Here is a 23,938-nt window from a genome sequence, read left to right on the forward strand (position 1 = left end):
AGACAATATCCCCTTCTGAATTAAAAAAAAATGGTGTTGAGGAAAAGGTAATATCTTGACTGAGCAATGGTTCCTTCCCAGTACTTTTTGGGGGGGATATGTGACTAACTTTAGTGTACTTTGCAATTTTATGTCCTTATCTTTTTGTTTTTATTGTTACCAATGTAGGGGATTTTATAGCTTTAGTAGTTAGAAGGTGTTTAATAGATTTAATATGGAGTTGTTTAATAATAGACTATTGTGATGGGAAAATAGTATTTTAAATGTATCTTAAATTGTGTATAATGTTACATTTTGACCCATCTGTTTTTTTTTCTCTTTGTTCCTGAATGATCTGTGTTTATGCAACTTTAGTTTGAGTACTCCTTACTGAAGGGCATAGCTTTGGTTTTTTTCTAATTGATTAGGAATTACTACCAATTCATTTCATGAACACTGAACATACTAGAAACTTTTCTTCATGGTAACAAAGGTATTTGGAATTCTTTTATTTTCCTTTCTTCCTTTTTTTCGTTTTCAACATAATGATAAAGCAGAAGAATTCATGCTCTAGGTATGCTCTTGCTCAGTCAAGCTAAGCCTTTTCCCAAACACAGGAACACAACACTGGTTGAATAATAAATGAACACAAAAGAATACCAAATTCTCTTTGACATTGGCCTTGGTGAGCAACACCAGCTGAACTGTCTGCGGCAGCGGGGGACCAGGAAAACATCATGGGATGGATTGGGAAAGTATACAGTTTTTGACCAGACATTGGTACGATCGACTCCAATAAATGTGGTTTTATTATAACTGAGAGACAATTTTTTGGTTTTTTTTTTTTTTTTGGTTGTTATTGCCCAGAGTAAGATAATTGCCATTTTAAAATAAAATAATGCACTTTAAAATATATCCTCTTTTTGTACTACACTGTTTCATTCTGATAGAAAAGTCACCCTTTTAAAAATGATGTTAAATACACAATCTTTAAGGAAAAAGCTGTGTGATTACAATTCTTTAATAATCTTGAATTCGGGTTAGCAACAAACTAATTGTCAGATTTTGATTTTAAATAATCACATGAAACGTTTAAATATTTTTAAACTTTAAATTTTCTAAAATAGATTTTATCAGTTTACAAGCCTATTTAAAACTATAGTGGGTTTTTTTTTCCACTGATAAAAAAGCACTCACAGGAAAGTATTTTTGTAGCATTTAAAAAGCATATATCCAGTAGTAGCTTTACATGTGGCTCAGCTTATTTCAAAACTAAATTTTGAGTAAATATTTTGTTGAAAAGTCTTAACTCACCATTACAGTGAATCCTTTGTTTTAAACTTGCTAAACCATTTTTCATCTATAATATTCAAGTCAAGTTGCATTTGACTTAATTTGTATAAGTTTCTGTATGTATACCATTTGTCCCCCTAGTAATTGATTTTATATATTATGATATTCACATAAAATTTCCCTTCACTTCAATTTGGCACATACCAGTGGGAGTTTTGGAACTGAATCATAACTTTACATTATCTCCCTTCCCTCAAAATGATATCGTTAGCTGTATGGATGCCAAGAATACATTCTTATTTGGATATCAAGAACTGCCTATTTGCAGAACTATTAATACTAGTTTTTAGATTTAAAATTGATGCTTTTGGTTTTTTGTTTTAACAATTTTGAGGTTGAATGAATAGTTTTAAATATAGTTTCCCCTTTATTAAAGATTTAAACTTTCATATAATTTTTTTGATCTAAAGAGGTCAAAAAAATTAATTTTTTTCACTATGTTGAAATTTTAGTGTCCATTTAATTAGTTTTGTTTGAAAACTGTAAGAAAATAATTATAATGACCATGAGATAAATTATTTTACTGTTTATGTACTCTGAAGCAGTGCTTTATAGAGCCAAAAAAATCTGTCTTATTCTATAACTCTATTCATATTCTAGCATTTATATGAACTTAATTTGAGCTGGGAATGCTAAAGGTGTAATTTAGTGTGTGCCTTGTACCAAGAGCCAATATCCTTTTGCTTTTCCCAATTATTATTTGCCAACTTTGTATGTTGGGGGACTGGTGAAGTGAGAAATCAAAAGCAGCTTATAATAAGCTGAGTCATTTTTGCTTGATGCTGTAATCAATGTCTAAAATAGTGTTATATATCACATGATTTTAGGACCTAGAGTTTGAAAATAAAGATTTTCTATGAGCCCAACCAATAAAATGTACTAAAAAGTTACAAGTTTCTTTTTGGCTTAGATATTGGAAAGTAATTGTTTTGAAAAGTGGGAAAAGCATCTCACCATGTCCCTGTTTTTGGAATATTTTGGAAAGCGGACTCCATTTAAGTCTTTGGCAATATAATTGCTTCATTGAGTCATAATACGCAGGCAGAATTATACATGTCATGAGTGGTGTGAACTAGTTTGAAGTGTGATCCAAAGGGATGTTGCCTCATTAAAGGTCAGATTCAATAAAAACTCCATCTGCTATATGTGTACCAGAAAAGCACAGGAGTTGGATGGATTTTTTATTAAATCAGGCCTTAAACTTGTTAAATAGTTCTGCTTTTTTATAAATTATAGTTATGTATATAACGTTTCAATACCACCACAAAAGTGCTTGGTTTAGGAATATTTTCTTTTAAAACTGAGATAGTATGTAAGTTTTTAGATGGCTATGATAACATGTAAGCTCTGAGTTTACTGTTTTTATATATTTGCAGCTTTCCAATTAGTTGTGATTCATAATTTAATGTTTTGCATTTTGAAAATAAAATTAAGTGGCATTTAAAAAATTAAAACTTTATTGCTAAGAAGCTGTGTTGTGGTTTCCCACCCTCCCTTCTCCTTTCCTTCCCCTCCAACTCCCCTGTCCCCATTATCCTGCTCCCTCTTAATGCACAAGGAAGGCATTAACATATGCTCCAGGTTATTTTTTTGGTATAAAATTTTGTATTAGTCAGCAGAATAATCTTTTTCTGCACAATGATAGTAACTTAGGACAAGTATAGTTTTATGTAGTGGTAGGTCTGAATCCATTTTCTTTAACTGTGTTGTTGTTGTAGGAATTTACTCGCCCTGATACATCGAATGATAGAGTTTGTTGTACGTGAAGGGCCAATGTTTGAAGCTATGATTATGAACAGAGAAATCAACAATCCTATGTTCAGGTGTGCTTTTTTTCTTTTAAATTTTTTTTTACTGTGGTAAAATATACATATAACAAAATGTATCATTTTTGCCATTTTTACGTGTATAGTTGAATGGCGTTAAGTACATTCATATTATTGTGCAGAGTACCTCGTATAAGTGGAATCATTCAGTATTTGTATGTTGAGACTTGCTTATTTCATTTAGCATAATGTCTTCAAGGTTCATCCATGTTGTAGCATGTGTCAGAATTTCCTTACCTTTAAAGCTGAATAATAGTCCATTGCCTGTATAAACCACATTTTGTTTGTCCTCAGGTGTGCGTTTAAAAAAAACTTTTAGGGGCACCTGGGTGGCTCAGTCGGTTAAGCGGCTGACTTCAGTTCAGGTCATGATATTGCAGTCTGAGTTTGAGCACCGCATCGGGCTATGTACTGACAGCTGAGAGCCTGGAGCCTACTTCAGATTCTGTGTCTCCCTCTCTCTCTGCCCTTCTCCTGCTCATGCTCTGTCTCTCTCTCCCTGTCTCTCAAAAATAAACATTAAAAAAAAAAAAAACACCTTTGTTTTTTGGAATTAAAAATATTTCCAAGAATAAAGTTCTAGAAGTTTGGGGTTATTTTTGTCGTAGGAATGAGAAGACAGTTTTAGTAAATAGGATGCACTTGGATCAGTTTTCCATCTGATTTTGATTTAGTTAACTGCATAACATTGTTTTTAGCAGTCTCTAGGAGGAAAATACTCTGTGCTTTTCAATGAAAGTCCTTCATAAGTGAGATATAGTAGAATAATGGAGATTTATAGAAAATTGCTTATCTTCTGAATAGCTGTGGTATCTAAGGCATTCATTTAACACTCTTAAGTCTTTAAAATACACTGCTTTTGAAATTTCTATCTTTGGAAAATCTCTCCACTGCCAGATACAATAGCCTACATGTAAGCGTTCAATAACATTGATTGTAAGATGCATACATACCTTCTGAGTACTAACATTAGTCACAAAGGCTGTCTGGGGGCTAGGGTGAGGAAGGGGATAGATGGCAGAAGGCAATGGGTAAGTATTTTTCTTCAGGGATCTTTGCTTTTGGTTTTTATTTTAAATGAAATAGGCAAGTAGTATTTCTGATTTGTTTATATTTACTTGAAGACACTTAATATGATTAATTTTTGTTTTTTGGGTTTGTTTTGTTTTAGATTCTTATTTGAAAACCAGACACCAGCCCATGTTTACTATAGGTGGAAGCTTTATTCTATTCTGCAGGCAAGTGGAATCAATTGCTTTGTTAATTTTGACTCTGAGTATTTTACCGTTCTAATAACATTCTGTACATTTATTAGGGAGATTCTCCGACTAAGTGGCGGACGGAAGATTTTCGTATGTTCAAAAATGGATCTTTTTGGAGGCCACCACCATTAAATCCATACCTGCATGGGATGTCAGAAGAACAAGAAACAGAAGCTTTTGTAGAGGAGCCTAGTAAAAAGGGAGCACTTAAGGAAGAGTAAGAATTTTTTTCCTTTTCTGTTAACATATTCAGAAAAGTCACTTTAATAATTGCTTTAATTAATATCTTATTAAGATGTTAACTCTAAAATGTGAATTGTTTCTTTTACTTGTGAATGTTTAGAATACCAACATTGTATTGCTTTGTAATTTTAAATATCTTGGTAAGTATAAGTATGTATTCTATTGACCTTTGTCTCTTCCTACTGATGAAGAGTAGTGATGGTCTCTTAAGCAATGATTCTGTAGCAATGGAATACTTGTGGTTTTTAGAGAAATTATATTGGGACCCTTAGAATTCTTGCCTCTCTGAATGCAGCATTAAAGAGGAAAAATTACTGTAGAGCTTTGTGAAATCATATGGTTGACTGTTCAAAGCCTTTCCACAAGAGTTTACAATGTGTGGCCAACATGGAAACATATTTATCAGTGCTCAGTCATTATGGGTACAGTGAAGTTAGACTGGTTTAAGAAGCAGAAACAAATACAGCTATTAAATATTAAGAGGAGGTCCTCATGGAAGAAAATTGGCTAAGAGGTTATGGCATATAGGAGTATATACTCAACTGTGTAGAGTAAATCTTAATGCTAGCTGCATTGATTCATTGTTTGTGAAAGCATTTGCTAATGGAGAGCTATATATTTTTGAAGCCTATTTGCTTCTTAAGATGTATTTTCATCATTTTTTCCAGGGATCTGCAAACTCTGCCTATAGGCTAAATCTGGCTGCCTCCTGTTTTTGTAAATAAAGTTTTATTAGAACACAGTCATGCCCTCTCCCCTCCTTTTTTTTCCTTTTTATTTCATTTTAACTTGTTGTCTATGGCTGCTTTGGTGTTAATAGCAGTGGAGTCGAGTAACTACAAGAGAGACTATATGATCTGCATTGCCTGAAATATTTATTATCTGATCCTTTATAGACAGTTTGTCATCCCCTGCTTTTAGCCTGTTGTGATCTGATGCAGAAGTGCTAAAGTAACTGACTTCCTTCAAAAGAAAGTAAAGAACATGAAGGCTTTTTTCCATTGTAATGGGATAATAGGACTGGGACACTCACAAACACTTCTTGCAAAAAAATGCCCATAATTTAAAATTTACTTTATTTGAAAACTAAAAATCACTGAATTATTTATTTATGAGAAAGTATTCTTCCCCCATGTTAAGTTCTTGAAAGAAATGTAATGTATTTGGGGGACTCAAATCAGACTTAACACAATTTAGTCTTCAGAATTTTATCTGAGTGGGTTTTAAAGAAATTAGTTTGTGAGCAGAAACTATAATGGCATTTGAAATTTATGTCTATAAATATTTATGTTAAAAACATTTGTATTCAGACAGAGGGACAAATTAGAAGAAATCCTGAGGGGGTTAACTCCAAGGAAAAATGATATTGGAGATGCAATGGTTTTTTGTCTTAATAATGCTGAAGCTGCTGAAGAAATAGTGGATTGCATTACTGAGTCATTGTCCATCTTAAAAACACCCCTCCCTAAAAAGGTATGGGCATAATTTCTCTTTATGGAACATTAATTAAGTAAAAGAAATAATAGTTGACTTCATTTTGGATTGAAATTGGTTTCCTTTTTACATGAAGAACTTGACTGAAGAAATCTTTCCTATGCAGTCTTATTTTCCTTCTGCCTGGGAAACTTGTTATGTTAATTGATGTGCAGATTATCAACCGGTTGAAATAGAAATGAGTTACATATTTTATCCCTGCCAAAGTAGTGGCTTCAGGAATGTTGAATTTCTTATAACCCTTCTAATTAGCTGTGAGTGTTATAGCTAAACATTAGCCTTATGCCACTAATTGCAAAAAATTTCAATACGGATTTTTTTCTAGCTATATTATTTGCTGCTCGTTTTTATTTTTAATCTCATTTATGTTATCTTTTGGTATTCTAGATTGCCAGATTATATTTGGTTTCTGATGTTTTGTATAACTCTTCAGCCAAAGTTGCCAATGCTTCATATTATAGAAAATTGTAAGTATAATGTTGTAAGCTGATATTCCTGAAATAATATTTAAGGGTAAGGAATTCAGAAGAGAGAATTATTTTGTTAATGTTAATTAATTTGAATTTCTTTATAGTTCATAGAATTTTCTAAAAAATCAGGTTGCATTCATTAATCCACTTTAAGCTAAATTTTTTCAAAGTTTTCATATTAGTTTTTTGATAAATTACACTAGAACAAATAAGCGTTAAAAAATAACTTTATATTTCTATTGCATATTTAGCCAGTTGTGTAGTAAATAAACAGAAACAATAGAAATAATAAGAGGCATAAAGGAAGAGACCAAAGACAGAACGTGAACTGTTTTAATCTAGCTGTTCAATCTAACTAGTTTTTTTGCCTTGGACAAGTCACTTAACTTTTCCTAATATAAAACAGAGGTCAGTTTAGGTAACTTAATGTATCATAAATGTAAAGTTCCTTGTTAATCAAGGAAACTAATTCTTGGCATAACCATACAGAATAAGGAGTTCAGTGTTAAGAGTTTAGACATCTAGTTATTGATTTTTGAAGAGTTACTTGATTAATCTATGAGGTTTTTTTTTTTTTTTCTTTTTTTGAGTTTAAGAGTTTTTTTCATTTGCTAGCATGCTGAAGTAGAATGGGGGTTTTTAAATAAATTCTATCATAAATCTATATTCTTTGAATTTCAGTTTTGAAACAAAGTTATGTCAGATATTTTCAGACCTCAATGCTACCTATCGTACAATTCAAGGCCATTTACAGTCTGAAAACTTTAAGGTATGTTTATTTTATTTTTTTCCCTAGTGTTAAGCAGGGGGTAGGGGCTGGCAAGCACATTGGAGGGCTAGAGAAGTACATAGGACAAGTATAGGACATAATGTGCATCTTTCAGAAATTATTGTTTTAAGATTTACTGCCATTTTATCTTCAGTATCAGAAATATCTGAAATTTTGAAATATTTTATCTAGTGTTGTTTTGTTCGGTGTTAAGTTTGAAGTATTTTATTTAAATGTTTTAAATATTAGTCTTACCACCAAAAATTCAGAATATCACTTGTTTTAGAATGGTATATATAATTTGGCTGGAATAGGAACATAATTTTGGTTATTCATGCTTAGAAAATGTATTCAGTTACTTTTTATAACCTCTTTCTTTGTAAATCAGTGTTAAGAAAGCCAAACAAAAAATCTTGCTTATAATGGAATAAATAGATATTACTTCCATGGGAGGAAGACCTTTCATGGAATGAAATTTTTAGCTATGGGAGGGTGCCTGGGTGTGGCTCAGTAGGTTAAGTGTCTGACTCTTGATTTCAGCTCAGGTCATGATCTCACAGGTGTGTGGATTCCAGCCCTGTGTTGGGCTCTGCGCTGACAGTTTGGAGCCTGCTTGGAATTCTTTCTCTCCTTCTCTCTCTGCCCCTCCCTGGTGCTCTCTCTCAAAATAAATGAACTTAAAAAAAAAAAAAACTTTTTTTTTCTTTCCTTTTTTTTTTTTTTTTTTAGGAAATTTTTAACTTGGGAAGATGCCCAGTGACCCCACCAATTAGGGAATTTAAACAACTACATTTAAAAATTTTGGCTATAAATTAGAGCTTGTAGAAAGGTTTAGGGATGGAAAGAGAAAAGTATATCCAGAATCAAGAAAGTACTTCATTGGACCATAAAGGAATTCGGGTCAAAACTTGGCTACCCTGGTATCCAACTGTCATAAATTTCTAAGTTATTCCCAGATTGTGGCCTCGTGTACCACTTGTGGTATGGGGCATTGATCTTAGATGGTCAAGAACAAAATAGTTACTGTTTCTTTTTCATTATTTTTATTTCTAATTCCCTTTTAGTTAGAAGGTGACATTGATTTTTTAAAAATATAATGATAGTTAAATTGTTTTTTATCAAGAATCTTGGTTTAAAGGAAATAGAGCAAATCGTGATGGTCATTTTCATGAGATGAAGTTTGAGACATTGCCCTAAAATAATAATTTGTTGTCTTTTTCCTGTTTATTTAGCAACGGGTAATGACCTGTTTCAGAGCATGGGAGGATTGGGCAATTTATCCAGAACCATTTTTGATCAAACTACAAAATATTTTCTTAGGACTTGTAAATATTATTGAAGAAAAGGAAACAGAGGTAGGTACTCAATGTATTTGTCTGATTATTTTAGAATTGATTTCTGGGGATACTGTATGTTACAGATGTGAATAGTATTTCTTTGTGAAAAATACCTAGTATTTACCACTAACTTGTGGATTTTTGTTCTTGGAATTGCTGGAGCCCAGGAGAGGAAATTATGTATAATAGTAATTCTCTGTTTTGTTTCCTTACGTGAAAATTGGGTAACTGGGTACCTCCACATTTTTTTTTTTTTTTTGGTAATTATTGAGTATAGTTGACATACAGTGTTATATTAGTTTCAGGTGTACAGTGTAGTGATTCAGCAATTCTATACATTACTTGATGCTCACCATGATAAGTGTAGTTACCATACAATGTTATTACGATGTTATTATGTTCCTCATGCTATACTTTTCATCTCTGTGACTTATTTATTTTATAATTGGAAGTTTGTACATCTTAATCTCTTTTTGCTTCCTTTTTGCAACTACCAGTTCTCTGTGTTTAAGAGTCTATTTTGTTTTTGTTTTTTACATTCTGTATATAAATGAAATCGTATGGTATTTGTGTTTCTCTGAATTATTTCACTTAGCATAATACTCTCTAGGTCTATCTCTGTTGTCACAAATGGCAAGAATCCATTCTTTTTATGAGTGAGTAGTGTGTGTGTACGTGTGTATACCACATCCATTCATTTGTCGGTAGATACTTTGGTTATTTCCATATCTTGGCTACTGTAAATAATGCTGAAATAAAAATAGGGGTGCATTTATGTTTTTGAATTAGTGTTTTTGGGGTTTTTTTGGGTAAATACCCAGCAGTGGAGTTACTGGATCATACGGTATTTCTGTTTTTAAATTTTTGGGGAATCTTCATACTGTTTTCTACAGTAGTTTCACCAGTTTACATTCCTACCAGTAGTACATGATGGTTCCCTTTTCTCCACATCCTTGCCAACACTTGTTATTTCTTGTCCTTTTGATACCAGCCATTCTTACTGGTGTGAGGTGATATGTCTCCTTGTGGGTTTTGATTTGCATTTCCCTGATGCTTAATCATCTACTTTCATGTTGAGCCTACTTTCATGTGTCTGTTGAGCAATTTGTATATCTTTTTTTTTTTTTTTTTTTTTAAGTGTATGTCAGGTTCTTTTTTGCCCACTTATCGGATTGTTTCATTTTGGTGTTGAGTTGTATAAGTTCTTTATATATTTTGGATATTAACACCTTATTGAGTATATCATATGCAAACACCACCTCCCTCTGGTAGGTTGCCTGTTTGATTTGTTGAGTTTCCTTTTCTGTGCAAAAGCTTTTTGTTTTAGTGTAGTTCCAGTAGTTGATTTTTGCTTTTGTTTTCCTTGCCTGAGGAGACCTATCTGTAAATACGTTGCTAAGGCCAGTGCCCAAGAGATTACTGCCTGTTTTATGGAGTTTTATGGTTTTGGGTCTCATATTTAGATCTCTAGTCCATCTTGAATTGATTTGTGTATGATGTAACAAAGTGGTCCATTTTGGTTTTTTCATGTTGCTGTTCAGTTTTTCCAGCATTTATTGAAGAAACCGTCTTTTCTTCATTAAATATTCTTGCCTCCTTTGTTGTAGATTAACTCTATAGGTGTGGGTTTATTTTTGGATATTCTGTTCTGTTGATCATGTGTTTATTTTTGGACCAGTACCATGGTTTTGATTACTGTAGCTTTGTAGGTATCTTGAAATTTGGGATCGTCCTACCTCTGTCTTGTTCTTATTTTATTTGGCTGTTTGAGGTCTTTTGTGGTTCCATACAAATTTTAGGATTATTTGTTCTAGTTCTATGAAAAATGCTATTGGTTATTTTGATAGGGATTGCATTGAATCCATAGACTGCTTTGGGTAGTATGGATGTTTTAACAATATTAATTCTTCCAGTCCGTGAGTATGGAATATCTTTTCATTGGTTTTTGTCATCTTTGGTTTTTTCCATCAGTTTTTATAGATTCCAGAATATAAGTATTTTACCTCCTTGGTTAAATTTATTCCTAGGTAGTTTTTGCTTTTGGTGCAGTTGTAATTGGGAATGTTTTTGTAAGCGCTCTTTCTACTACTTTGTAATTAGTGTATAGACATGTAACAGATTTCTGTATATTTTATATCCTACAACTTTACTGCATTCATTTATTCTAATAGTTTTTTTGGTGGAGTCTTTAAGGTTTTCTATGTATAGTATTGTGTCATCTGCAAATAGTTTTATTTTTCCCTACCTATTGAGATGCCTTTTATTTCTTACCTCATTGCTGTGGCTACGACTTCCAGTGCTATGTTGAATAGAAGTGTTGAGAGTGAACATCCTTGTCTTATTCCTGTTCTTAGAGGAAAAGCTTTCAGTTTTTCACTATTGAATATGATGTTAGCCTGTGGGTTTTCATATATGCCCTTCATTATGTTAAGGTATATTCTTTCTAAAACCCACTTTGCTGAGTTTTCATCACGAATGAATATAGTATTTTGTTAGATGCTTCTTCTGCCCCCGCTGAGATGAGCATGTGGTTTTTGTCCTTTTTTGAATGTGATGTATCACATTGATTGATGAGTGTTGAACAACCCTGACATCCCAGGAGTAAATCCCACTTGATTACGGTGAATGATTGTTTTAATGTATTGTTGGATTTGGTTTGCTAGTATTTTGTTGAGGTTTTTTGCATCTGTGTTCAACAGGGATATTGGCCTGTAGTTTTCTTTTTTTAATGTCTTTATCTGATTTTGGTGTCAGAATAATGCTGGTCTTACAGAATGAATTTGAAAGTTTTCCTTCTTCTATTTTTGGGGATAGTTTGGGAAGAATAGGTTTTGACTCTTTTAATTGTTTGGTAGAATTCACCTGGAAAGCCATCTGGTCCTGGATTTTAATTTGGATTTTTATTTTGATTACTGATTCCAGTTTTGGAGATTGAATGTTTTTGGGAAGTTATCCATTTCTTCTATGTTGTTCAGTTTGTTGGCATATGATTTTTTCATACTATTTTCTTATAATTCTTTGTATTTCTGGGGTATTGGTTGTTATTTCTCCTTCATTTTTATTTTATTTATTTGAATCTTCTTTTTTCTAGATGAGTCTGGCTAAAGGTTTATCAATTTTATTTATCTTTTCAAAGAACCAGCACTTGGTTTCATTGATTTTTAAAAAAAAATTTTTTTTAGTTTCTATTTTGTTTGTGTCTGCTCATCTGTTTTAGTGCTACTAGCTTTGGCCTTTGTTCTTCTTTTTTTAATTCCTTTACATGTAAGGTTAGAGTGTTTATTTGATATTTTTCTTGTTTCTTGAGGTAGGCCCATATTGATATAAACTTCCTTCTTAGAACTGCTTTTGCTATGTCCCAAAGATTTTGGACTTGTTTTTTTTTTTTTTTTTCCATTTTCTTTGTCTCCATGTAGTTTTTGATTTCTGATGACTTTTTTAAAATGCTTATTTATTTACTTTGAAAGAGAGAAACCACAGGGAGGGGCAGAGAGAGAGAGAGAGAGAGAGAGAGAGAGAGAGAATCCCAAGTGGGCTCCGTGCTGTCAGCGCAGAGCCCAGCGTGGGGTTTGATATCATGAACCATGAGATCATGACCTGAGCCAAAATCAATAGTTAGACGCTTAACTGAGCCACCTAGGTGCCCCCTGATCACTGTTGTTTTTTTTTTTTTTTAATTTGATGACATGAAAAGATACATGATGCATTAGTTGAAAAAAGGAACTAATAAAGCAATATATATTGCATGATTTAATTTTATTAAACTAAAGTAGCTATATAAGTAAATATGTACATGAAGAGATGCACCACAATGGTAGCAGATTCTGTTCATCACGATTCTGTTGCTTTTCACCTCATCATTGTTTCATGAATCCTTTGTCTTCAGTTCTACCATCCTCATCCAGTTATCTTTTCACTTTCATTCCTATGAGATTCTAATTAGCCCCCCTGTTCCAAGCACATGGTCCTCGTTTCAGTTTCTTAAGTATACGTTTCCTTCTACCATAAACCTTTGTAAATATTCTTGCCTCTCTCTAAAACATCTCTTGTTTACCTGAGATCCTTCAGATGTCAATTTAAGACTCAGTATCGGGGCGCCTGGGTGGCGCAGTCGGTTAAGCGTCCGACTTCAGCCAGGTCACGATCTCGCGGTCCGTGATTTCTTGCCCCGCGTCAGGCTCTGGGCTGATGGCTCAGAGCCTGGAGCCTGTTTCCGATTCTGTGTCTCCCTCTCTCTCTGCCCCTCCCCTGTTCATGCTCTGTCTCTCTCTGTCCCAAAAATAAATAAACGTTGAAAAAAAAATTAAAAAAAAAAAAAAAAGACTCAGTATCATTGAGCCTTCTCAGACCGCTTTAGGTGAAACCTACTTATACATTGGAATAGTATGATATGCCTCTTTGTTGTAGCAGTCATTATAGTCACAGTTCTTTGAATATTGTGATTTTATGATTGCCTGCTTCCTCCTACCCCCTGGTCTCCCAGAAAATTCTAGTAAGACCTATTACATGAGGGACCAAAGGAACAAACTTGTTTTTGTTTATTATTGTATCCTCAGTGCCTTACATGGTACCTGGCATCAAGAAATACTTGGTAGATATTTCTTAAATAATGAAAGAATGACTGCTTCTTTGTCAGACAGGAGGATGAAGTATATCCTAGTTATAGCAATATGACTTTAGTAAAGGAAAATGTTACAGCAAGTATGTATGTTTCTGTAGGATGTACCAGATGACCTCGATGGTGCCCCCATTGAGGAAGAACTTGATGGTGCACCTCTAGAAGATGTGGATGGAATTCCTATTGATGCTACTCCCATTGATGATCTTGACGGAGTCCCTATAAAGAGTCTTGATGATGATCTTGATGGAGTGCCTTGTAAGTTCAAATTTCAAACTGATGAGCTAATAAGTTTGATTCCAAAACTCTTTAATTTCCACACATGTGGATATGGAAAAAGTTTAAGGTATCAGTCTTTAATTTGTCTTTTATTTCTGACTTTTCAAAATTCAAATACCCAATAATACATTTGACTCTGCCAAGAAAAAGGTTTTCTTTCTAGTCACATATCTTTATTGGGATAGCCTCGTATAAGTAAGTTTCTCTTTTTGTCTTAATTGTCATGAAAACTATAGGCACAATCTTGTTCTCAGTTATACTCATAATCCTAGATGCCTTGTTTTGTCAGTTCTGTTTTTATTCATAATTTATGGGTTCATGTTTCTTAGATGCCTAAAGTCACTTTTGGCCATAGGATGTATACAGAATCTGTAGTATGTTTGAATTGCATGAAAATATTAAACAGTATAAGAATTGTATAGTTTAAATAGTGATTAGGTAAAGACCTTAAAGATTTTTTTACTGCCCCAACTTCTCCATTTGCTTGAAATCATAATAACTTGTATATTTTGTATTGATGTATTTGTGTTTAAACATCGGACCTCAGGTGTAGAGAATTAGATTAGTCATAATCCTTGTTCTTGACACTAGCATTATTAGTCCATGTGTGGCCTTATTTTACTTTTTAATAATAGAATGAATACCCGTGAACTCTTTAAGTCATCTAGTAGTAGGGGTTAATGGCTTATCCTTCCTCATTAGTGGATGCAACTGAAGACTCCAAGAAGAATGAGCCCATATTTAAAGTTGCCCCATCAAAATGGGAAGCTGTAGATGAATCTGAATTAGAAGCACAGGGTGAGTAAAAGTACAATAAATATTAAGCTTTAGAAAATTGAGTACTTAAAATCAATTATTGGTGTGTGTGTGTGTATGTTTTCTTTTTACGTTTTACAACATTTCAACTTTAAGACCCGGAGTTACTATATTTTATGTCTAGTGGCTAAGTTTTCATTATGGTTGTTGTTACAATTTTCGTACATCTTTCAGTTTGGATGCTTTGCGAGTAATCAAAGAAATCACTAATACCTTTCAGGGTAAGGCATTTCAGTAGAAAATGTAGATGGAAGTTACACCTATTTGGAAATCTACTTAGAGGTCAGTTTCAGAGAAACCAGGCTTTGATCCTCCCATAATGCTTGACTCTTTAGATGCAGTTTAGACCTGCCTTTCATACTTACTTGGATTCGTGTCCTTAAGTGCTTATAGTATGTAATTGTTAATATTTGTAGGTTCTAATGAATAAATCTTAACCATTCAGCACACAAATAAAAATGATAACATTATTTGTCACTTCATGAATTTGAATAAAATTATAGCATAGGTGTGAGGAAAGAAATATAGCACATAGAAATGGTTTTCAAAGAAGAGATAATTGGCAGATAATTTCTGTAATATAAACTTCGAATTCTAGAGCTGGGCTTCTACTATACTACTGCAAAGTGCTAATTTACCTTAATGGAATTACATCCTTTTCCTTCCGTTTAGCTGTAACAACTTCTAAATGGGAGTTATTTGACCAGCATGAAGAATCAGAAGAAGAAGAAAATCAAAAGTAAGAATCTAAGTTTTGAACTTACTCAGTTTCTTATTATATATAAGCTCCCTTTTTCATTAAGAGGTATGCTTGAAATAATAGTGAAGAGGAAAACTTCACTCTTTAAAACCTTGTTGGGAGGATCATTTTTAGTTCTTCATTGTTTTTCCAGTGAATAAAGAGCTTTTGGTTTCTGGTCTGATGTACCTCGTTTCCCTTTGCTTCTGAGTTGATTTTTCAATGCTAGGTTTATATATTCTCACTTGGTAGTTACTAAATGGTCAACTGCATTTATTTCAAATCTTTGTCATGAAATACTGTTTTGGCTTTACAGAAAGTGATTTTTAAAATGTGAATGGGAAATTATGCTGCTTTTTATTTGGATTGTACATTGCTAAGAAAAGCAGTGCATTATGGCTATTCTGTTATATTATTTAAATGTAAACAGGGGTGCCTGGGTGGCTTATTTGGTTAAAAGTTCCACTCTTGGTTTTGGCTCAGGTCGTGATCTCACTGTCCTGAGATCAAGCCCCGAGTCCTGTGTTGGCTCTGCACTGGGTGTGGAGCCTGCTTGGGATTCTCTTCTTTTCTCTCTGCCCCTCCCCTGGTTGCATGAGCTTTCTCGTTCTCTCTCTTAAAATAAATAAACATAAAAAAAAAATGTAAACATCTCAGAAGAACTAAGAATGAATTAAAGAAAGCTTTCCTTTAACATGTAGAGAAATTATAATTTCAAAGTTTGCTTTTTGGTAATCACCTCAAGATTGTTTTTGCATACTGAATGCGATTATAGGAATCTTGCTCCCAGATTCTCCAGCAAGTTTATATTGGTAGCTTTTAGGTAGAACCTGACAGCTTTTTACATCATTGCAAAGGAAATTAATTTTTTTTAAATAGGAGAACAGATGACCTCAACACAAAGCAGAGGTTTCTGCTTAAAAAAACAAAAAAGAAAGAAAAAATCTTTGTTCTTTTATCCTTCTCAAATGGAAGCGTGAACAAAGGGAAAAAGTCCCTTTTGTGTCCCAGCACAGTTTGGGCATTGTATGGATTCAGTAAATGGATATTAGTAGCATTTAGATTGTTGTTAAAGAAATGTGATTGTGGGAACACAGTTTGATATACTGAGGAAAACTTCGCATCAGTGATGTCTTTCCAGAAACATTGGTGTGATCAGAACAAGTCAGCAATGATGATGATGGAATATTAACAAAATATAGATGTGGTTTGCTGATGGAAATACCTCTCCAAGGCTGTTGAAGAATACAGGAATTGGGATAGTCCAGTTTGCTTTAAAATAGTGCTTTAACCTTTTTAATGTCTACAGTACCACATTATTAACATCTCTGACTATTGTAGCATCACTGGCTTAAAATACATGTGTTAATTCATGAGATAATTAATTTAGGGGAAAGGAAGGGTATAAAAGGCCATTGCAGAACTCAAATGTTTCTTCAGTTTGTTTTGTTTCTATAGGTATTAACTTTTTTTGCATAAATTTGATATTAGTGTTAATGTTTGGATTATGACTGCATTTCATTGTTGAAAGTAAAATAATCAGTGAGAATAGAGTCAGTAGAATACAGTGAGGCATGGATCACTGGAAATGTAATTTTTATTTTCCTTAAGAGCTCTAAATAAATCACGGTAACATAAAAATAACTTTATGGAAGTATAAAGCAAGGCAAAGATAATTTTCACATACAACTTTCTGGTCCTTGAAATTTTTTTATGCCTCACTACTGCTCTCTAGTGGCTGAATCCAAAATGCTTTTTTGAAACTAGTAATTATTTTTTATGGCAGAAAAGTGATTAAAAAAAATACATAGCACTACTCTTTGTAGAAAACTTCCAAATAGTAATTTAATTTCATTTATGATGAATTCTGTATGGTTTTATAGACTTGAATTTCCATTTCTTTAAAAGAATAAGTCCTGGTTACCTAGAACTGGTAACTAAGAGCTAAAATCAAAACCAGTTAGAATGGACTGCTCAGGGACTGCAAAATTAAAATAGAAATCATAAAATAAATATGTATCTTAAATTATCAAGTATAACTTATATTAAAAGTAAATAATATGGTTAATGTTTGGTATCTAGTCATCTAGATCCTTTCTCTATATATAGAAAACATATAAACAAGACCAACTTTACAATAGTTGCCTGCCTCTTTGCACTGTATTGCTCTGGAAGGATAGGAGAATTTTTCCTCTTTGTATCCTTACCATGGTAGTCCCTTAGTTTTTCATTTTCTTCTTATCTGACATAGATTCTAACAGTATAATTTTCAGAATCAACTATGATATTGAGTACTAATATGTGATAATATTTAAAATTTACACATTTATTCCTGGGATTATGTACTAATCAGATAAGGTCTTTACCTACTATCTTGTTTCTTAGTTAACTATGTATGACACAGACTGATGTATTTTATAGTGTATAGGCTCTGCTGAAAAAAGGGTAAACATTTGGCCTTTTTAACATGAAGTGTTCTGAAATCACCCTGAACTGGAAAGTATGGGGAATCATTGATTATTCATTTGACTTAACACTGCAAGGAAAGTTGTAGAATGTTGTAGATAACATAGAAGTTGTTTTTAAATGATTATGTTGAAGCTCAAACTTTTTATGTGGAAGAAACAGAAGAGTTTTATAGAATTGTCTATTTGATAAAATATTTTATAAAAACATTTTAGTGATGAATTGTCCTGTTTTGTTAACACTATTTACAGACTAAGACAGTGAAAAATAAAAAAAGCCAAACTGTAAAATGTAACATTTTTTTCTGTCTTGACATACGATATATTCTGCTTATTTCCAAAGTCAAGAAGAAGAAAGTGAGGATGAAGAAGATACTCAGAGTTCCAAATCAGAAGAACATCATTTGTACTCTAATCCAATCAAAGAAGAAATGACGGAGTCTAAGTTTTCTAAGTACTCTGAAATGAGTGAGGAAAAACGAGCTAAACTTCGTGAAATTGAGGTCAGTATTTCAGTGAAGTTGAAACTATTTCACTGGCCTTCTTTCACTTTTCCACTGACCTAGGCTCCCTCTTGGCATCATTCCTTTGTGCATTTTCTCGGTGCCTAGAAGCCTTCATACCAGCTGACTTCCTACAGACCTCTTAGTTCAAGCATTTCTTCTCTCCTGCTATCCTTTTCTTACACTTGTGCATTTGCTTACTTCTCCCTATTTATCTCGTTATTTTACATGTACTGTGGTGTGTGTTTTATTTTGTTTTAGCTTGCTTGTTTAATGTTTCTAGTCCCTACTAGGTGCTGATTTACATGAGGGGAAAGAACCATGTCTGTTGTCTGTTCATCATCATAAATCCAGTGCCTGGCACATGGGAGATCTTTTGAAGATATTGATTTTAAGAATAGATTACACTGGCATTATAAAATTATTACATTTGAGTGTACATAGTATGTAACGAGGAAAAGTGAACTATTTTCTGGCACCTTTAGGTTACATCTGCATTTTATTTCAGTGGGGAGAGTAGACATTAAGTGAGACTTAGCAGTAAGAAGGGGGAAAAACTTATGGGAATGAGTCCAAACTATCTCAGCCTGACTTTTCCCTCCCTCAGTCCCCTGTCCTTTTTAATGCCTTTTTTTTTTTTTTTTTAATTACCAAAAGGAGACCTATCAGAGGGAAGGGTATTGTAATGGGAACCTTCCTTATTCCTTGTTTCAAGGTGATGAAATATTCCCAGTAGTAAATGTTAGTGTAGCAGTCAGTCCAGAGTCTCAGAAGTATATCTGAGAGTGTATTTTAATACTTTGTCCATTGATTTAACAGTATTTTGGATGTTTGCTATGTATCAGCACTGTTCCTCTTACTAATTTATAGTTCCCACCATAGTAATTACCTTATTTCCAGTTCTCTAATCACTGTTGGGCTGGTACAAGTTTTTGCCCAACTCTTTCTCAGATATCATTAAGCCAAAGTAACTGTTAACAGGGAAAGTATTTCATTTTAACCTTACACAGAATCAGTATACTGTCTGTAATAAGTGAAGAGGAGGGATTTTCAGAGTTAACGTGTTGGATATATTTTTTTATATACAATCTTTACCAATTAAAAAAAATTATTTCTTTTACTCAGGGGATGGTGGGGAGCTCAAGCAGGGGAGATACAGGGGAAGGGAGAGAATCCCAAGCAGGCACTGCACTGTCATTGTGGAGCCCAGTGTGGGGCTTGAACTCATGAACTGTGAGCCGAAATGAAGAGTTGGATGTTTAACCAATTGAGTCAGCTAGGGCGCCCTTGTTGACAAATTTTTTAGGGGACTATATCAGTGACCTCACTCCACCTGTGGATTTCTTTTTTCCAAGTTGCACATGCCCCTTCTTAACTCTCAGAACTCCTCCCAAGCTTACTGAACTCTGCCTTTCTGGAGTTAAATAAAAATATATTTTCTTGATAATGAAGTTATACCGTTTAAATGCCAAAACAGACTACTGGATAGTTTTAAGATGTTCTATTTACCCTGATAGAAAAAGGGCAAAAATTGGGGAATTTATGAGAAATGTTCATGAAGTCAAAAATAGTGAAAATAATACTTTGAATGGAAGAAAGTTTTTGTAGTTTGTTCCCATTCTATGGGAAAGCCTCATAATGTTTATAGTAGTATTTAGTTCATTTAAAGGACCTATCAGTGCTCAGTAAAATAGGTTAAGATGTTTGCATATACAATAATCCTGTCAGGCCAGAGTGTTCTCTTCCCCTCTTTGGATGACATAGGGTGACATAGGGTGGGCAGGTTTGACGCTGCAACCGGTGGATCCATGTGCTTTCCATTTCCACCTCCAACAGCCTGAGTCCTCATGTATTTCATCTTACTTGTTCTCCCTTCATTTAATAAGGTTATATGTAGATATCTTTATGTAATAAAACATTTTTATATATGTGTACATACAAATATATATGTATTACTGTATAACTGTATTAACATAATTAAAGTGTGGAATATATATTATACATACACACAATGCTGTATTGGATGCTTTATGCAAATGGTTTTCTGCTTGTGTATAAATTACAAGAAATGGAAGTGTTTCTGATTTTTTTTATTAGTACATATTCTTACTATCTTAAGTATATTCTGATATGATTTCACCTTTCCTTGATGTCTTGATATTCAGTGATTACATTGTAGTATAAATAGAGTGAAACATTCAAATTCTGTAGTTCTGTGTTTGGTCCTACATGAACTGTAAAGAATGCTTTAAAAAAAATATCTTGTGTCCTGCTGGCTGTCATATCTTGTTGGAAGTATGCTTGCCTGTATAGCACCCTTCCCTCTCACATTTAGGGAGCCAGATAGCAAATTCATTATCGTTGTGTTGAGATAATAAGTAGGTTCTTAAGGGTCTGAACTATATATAGTTCATGGTTTTTGAGTCCTCTCATGTGGCTGTGCAGAGAGCCTGTGGGCCCATGCCTGATTGCTTGAATCCTGCATGGTTGGGCTTGTCTGCCAAATGGTCTTCAGATAAGGGAGCTTTATGTTGATGTTATATTTTGACTGAGTCCCAATCAGATATTGCTTTGCTGTGTTTATATTTTTCCTTTTTACACATTTATTTCAAAGAAAAAAGGAATTTTTTAAAGGACCAAAGCACTGCTTGAAAGCTATAATGATGAAAAGATTTATTTTTAAAATGTCTTATTTCACAGCTCAAAGTTATGAAGTTTCAGGATGAATTGGAATCTGGAAAAAGACCTAAAAAACCAGGCCAGAGCTTTCAGGAGCAAGTAGAACACTACAGAGATAAACTTCTTCAACGAGTAAGGAATAAGTGTGCTCAGTAATGCGTATTTTCTGAAGTAATTTGTTTGACTACCTAGAATTTTGGTATATTAGTACACTAAAGGAAAAGTATATCTCAAATTATATCCTTTGATGTGCAAATGCTGAATACTGGTAGACAGGAACATTAGAAATTTGATGTTTTGCAATCATTTCAACTTGGGAAAGGGTCTGAAAGCAATAGCGCACCATTTTATTCTGGATATACTACCTGTGGACTAGAAATTCCATGCTTTCAAAGCTGGAAGACCTTATATGAAGTGCCAACATTTGTGACAGTAAAACACCAACAACCCCCTGAGAAGTGGCACAGAGATAAAGATGGACTTAGAATTTGGGACGTTCATTTAGGACTCCTTTTCCATTGTTTACAAAGAAGGACACCAAGGGGTAACATACTTCATTGGTGAACTCGAGTACATAAAAAATTTGTGGCGATATACAGAGAATTTAGAACAAGAAAGCCCATTTGTTAATTGTTGAAAGAACCCAGGAATTTTATTGGGACTGCTATTAAGTTCTACCTTGATTGTCATTGTAGAAAAGACTATATAGAGAGAAAGAAAAGAAAAGGCTAGACTAGAACACTAGAACTTAGACTCACTAAAACTATTAATGGTGTAGAACCAGTGAGAGGAGCAGCACTATGGTAAAGTAGCTTCGGTGCCACACAGACCTGTGCACTCCTGGGGCCGCCTTTTGCTGTGTGCTCCCAGGCAAGTCCTGGAGGCCTGCTTTTCTCTGTGAAACTAGGTTGATAGTCCCAATTTTGCAGGATTGTGAGATAATCGCTACTTTTTAAATTGGATTTTAATTACTTTTTTATTGGATTAAATTGTTCAAAATATTTTAAGTATTTCAATCAGGAAAATATATCCTACAGATTACCAGACGAAGACAGTGTCCTCAGCATCAATATCTATCTATCTATCTATCTATCTATTCATTTTTTAATTTTTAAAAATCTTTATTTATTTTTGAGAGAGAGAGAGACAGAGAGAGAGACAGTGCAGGTGGGGGAGGAACAGAGAGCGAGAGAGAGAGAGACACAGAATCCAAAGCAGGCTCCAGGTCTGAGCTGTCAACACAGAGCCCGACGTGGGGCTCGAACCCATGAACTGTGAGTTCATGATCTGAGCTGAAGGTGGATGCTTTATCAACTGAGCCATCCAGGCGCCCCCTCAGCATCACTTTTTAAATCTGTACTCTAGTTGTATTTCGGAAAAAGAAAAATGAGATTTTTAAAAAGATGTATCTGTACCCCAAGAGTCCCTTTGGAGTTGGTGGCAGGGATTTGATCTGCATTTAAGACTATACTTTGAGATACTCACTGGTCCTGATGGTAGTAATACCTATATTACCATTTTACTCTCTGCATTCTTATGATTGTAATTGGAGAGAAGGATGTGTTTCTTGAAGGTATATACTGAAGGTCAGCAGACTCATCACCTCATCATAAATCAGCTTGTTGGAACACATCCATGCCCCTTCAAGCTTTTGGACTATCATGACAGAGTTGAATACTTAGGACAGAGATCCTGTGTGGCCCATAGAGCAGAAAATACTTACTCTATGACTCTTTGCAGAAAATGTTTGCAACATCTGGTATAGGCATTTTATTAGTTACCAGGTAGCTTTCTTGATGCATACAAATCGTAGAGAGATTCAATTCCTGGTAATGAAGACCTAAGTTGGCTTTGTCGGTTCATTGTTTGTAGCCACTCCCTTAATTATTTTATCAACAGAAGTCATAATTTCAAGTGAGAAGTGGCAGTAGTAGCAGTGGGGATAAGCAGATAGGTCATCTTTCTGGTTTATATAAAGTCATATAGTCATTTTGTACTTGTAGAAGTTAGGATTTAAAATTTCCAATACAAATGGTACTTGTTACTAATAAAGATTTTCTGATGGATGATTAGTGTGAATAGCTATATTTCCTTTTAAGCCTTTTGCTTGGAAAGAGCTCTCCTTTGATTAAATCAACTTGCTGTAGGAATGCTGCTGACTATTGTAGTCTAAGATAGAAAGGCCAGTCTCTTACCTTTCTCCTTGTTTTTTTGTTTTTTTTTTTAAAGTGGAGGGACAGAGGGAGTAGTTAAGAGCACTGGCTGTAGAGCTTAGACTCAGATCCTGACTTCTCCATCCATTATGACTATGAGCATGGTACTTAACCTTTCTGAGTGTCATTTTTCATCTTTAGAATGAGGGTAATAGCAAATTTCTATTTTCTGTTTTGAAGTATTACATGAAATGGTATATGGCAAGTTGTTTAGTAATTGGTCTGTGGTAGGAATTCAACCGTTTAGCTGCTGTCACTGGTATTAGTATTTTCACTCAGTGTAAGAAGAAATGACTACTTTTCCTGGAAGAGTAGGTATTTTTTAAAAAATGGCATTGTACCTTCAGTAGTGATTTTAAAAAGTGGTTAAAATATTGTTGCATAAATGAGATTAACCCAGATTGGTATTTTTTAATGACTATTCTTTCTTTAAAAAAAATAAAACAGGAGAAAGAGAAAGAATTAGAAAGAGAACGAGAAAGAGATAAAAAGGATAAAGAAAAATTGGAATCTCGATCCAAAGACAAGAAGGAGAAAGATGAATGTACTCCAACAAGGAAAGAAAGGTATAACATTTCTCACTCAGTTCCTATGCTGGTTTCAAGTTTTGAAATGATGTTTCATTTTGTAATGTTTTCATCACCGATGCCAACAAACTAGAAAAGTATTTTTTCATGATAAATGTGTTTGGCTCCTGCCTGCAGGAGGCGGAATTAGCTGAGAAATGGGGCAGTTAGCTGGCACTTGGGTTAGCTAACTGGGACATCATCCCTCTACGTGGGTCGTATGGTACCTTAGCCTTAGTTAAGTGCAAGAATTCAGTTACCGTATTAGGTATCAGACCTAAGGCTTAAATAACTAAACAGCTTGCTATATCTTGCTTGTTGTCTCTG

At 33.9% G+C, this 23,938-nt stretch overlaps 1 protein-coding gene across 3 annotated transcripts in view; it reads left to right on the forward strand.

Moving 5' to 3' along the window:
• Window positions 1–23,938, forward strand: part of LOC115522793 (U2 snRNP associated SURP domain containing) — a 54,003-nt gene that overhangs the window by 22,881 nt on the left and 7,184 nt on the right. For all 3 annotated transcript variants that reach the window (XM_030328411.1, XM_030328412.2, XM_032594674.1), the window contains 13 exons: window positions 3,051–3,155; window positions 4,330–4,396; window positions 4,474–4,637; window positions 5,974–6,136; window positions 6,545–6,624; window positions 7,309–7,396; window positions 8,629–8,751; window positions 13,453–13,609; window positions 14,333–14,428; window positions 15,119–15,185; window positions 17,994–18,153; window positions 20,854–20,964; window positions 23,493–23,611. In XM_030328411.1, coding sequence (XP_030184271.1) covers window positions 3,051–3,155; window positions 4,330–4,396; window positions 4,474–4,637; window positions 5,974–6,136; window positions 6,545–6,624; window positions 7,309–7,396; window positions 8,629–8,751; window positions 13,453–13,609; window positions 14,333–14,428; window positions 15,119–15,185; window positions 17,994–18,153; window positions 20,854–20,964; window positions 23,493–23,611 — 1,500 coding nt within the window. The remainder of the gene's footprint in view (window positions 1–3,050; window positions 3,156–4,329; window positions 4,397–4,473; window positions 4,638–5,973; window positions 6,137–6,544; window positions 6,625–7,308; window positions 7,397–8,628; window positions 8,752–13,452; window positions 13,610–14,332; window positions 14,429–15,118; window positions 15,186–17,993; window positions 18,154–20,853; window positions 20,965–23,492; window positions 23,612–23,938) is intronic.

Source organism: Lynx canadensis, chromosome C2, assembly GCF_007474595.2.
Source record: "Lynx canadensis isolate LIC74 chromosome C2, mLynCan4.pri.v2, whole genome shotgun sequence".
Lineage (NCBI taxonomy): Eukaryota > Metazoa > Chordata > Mammalia > Carnivora > Felidae > Lynx > Lynx canadensis.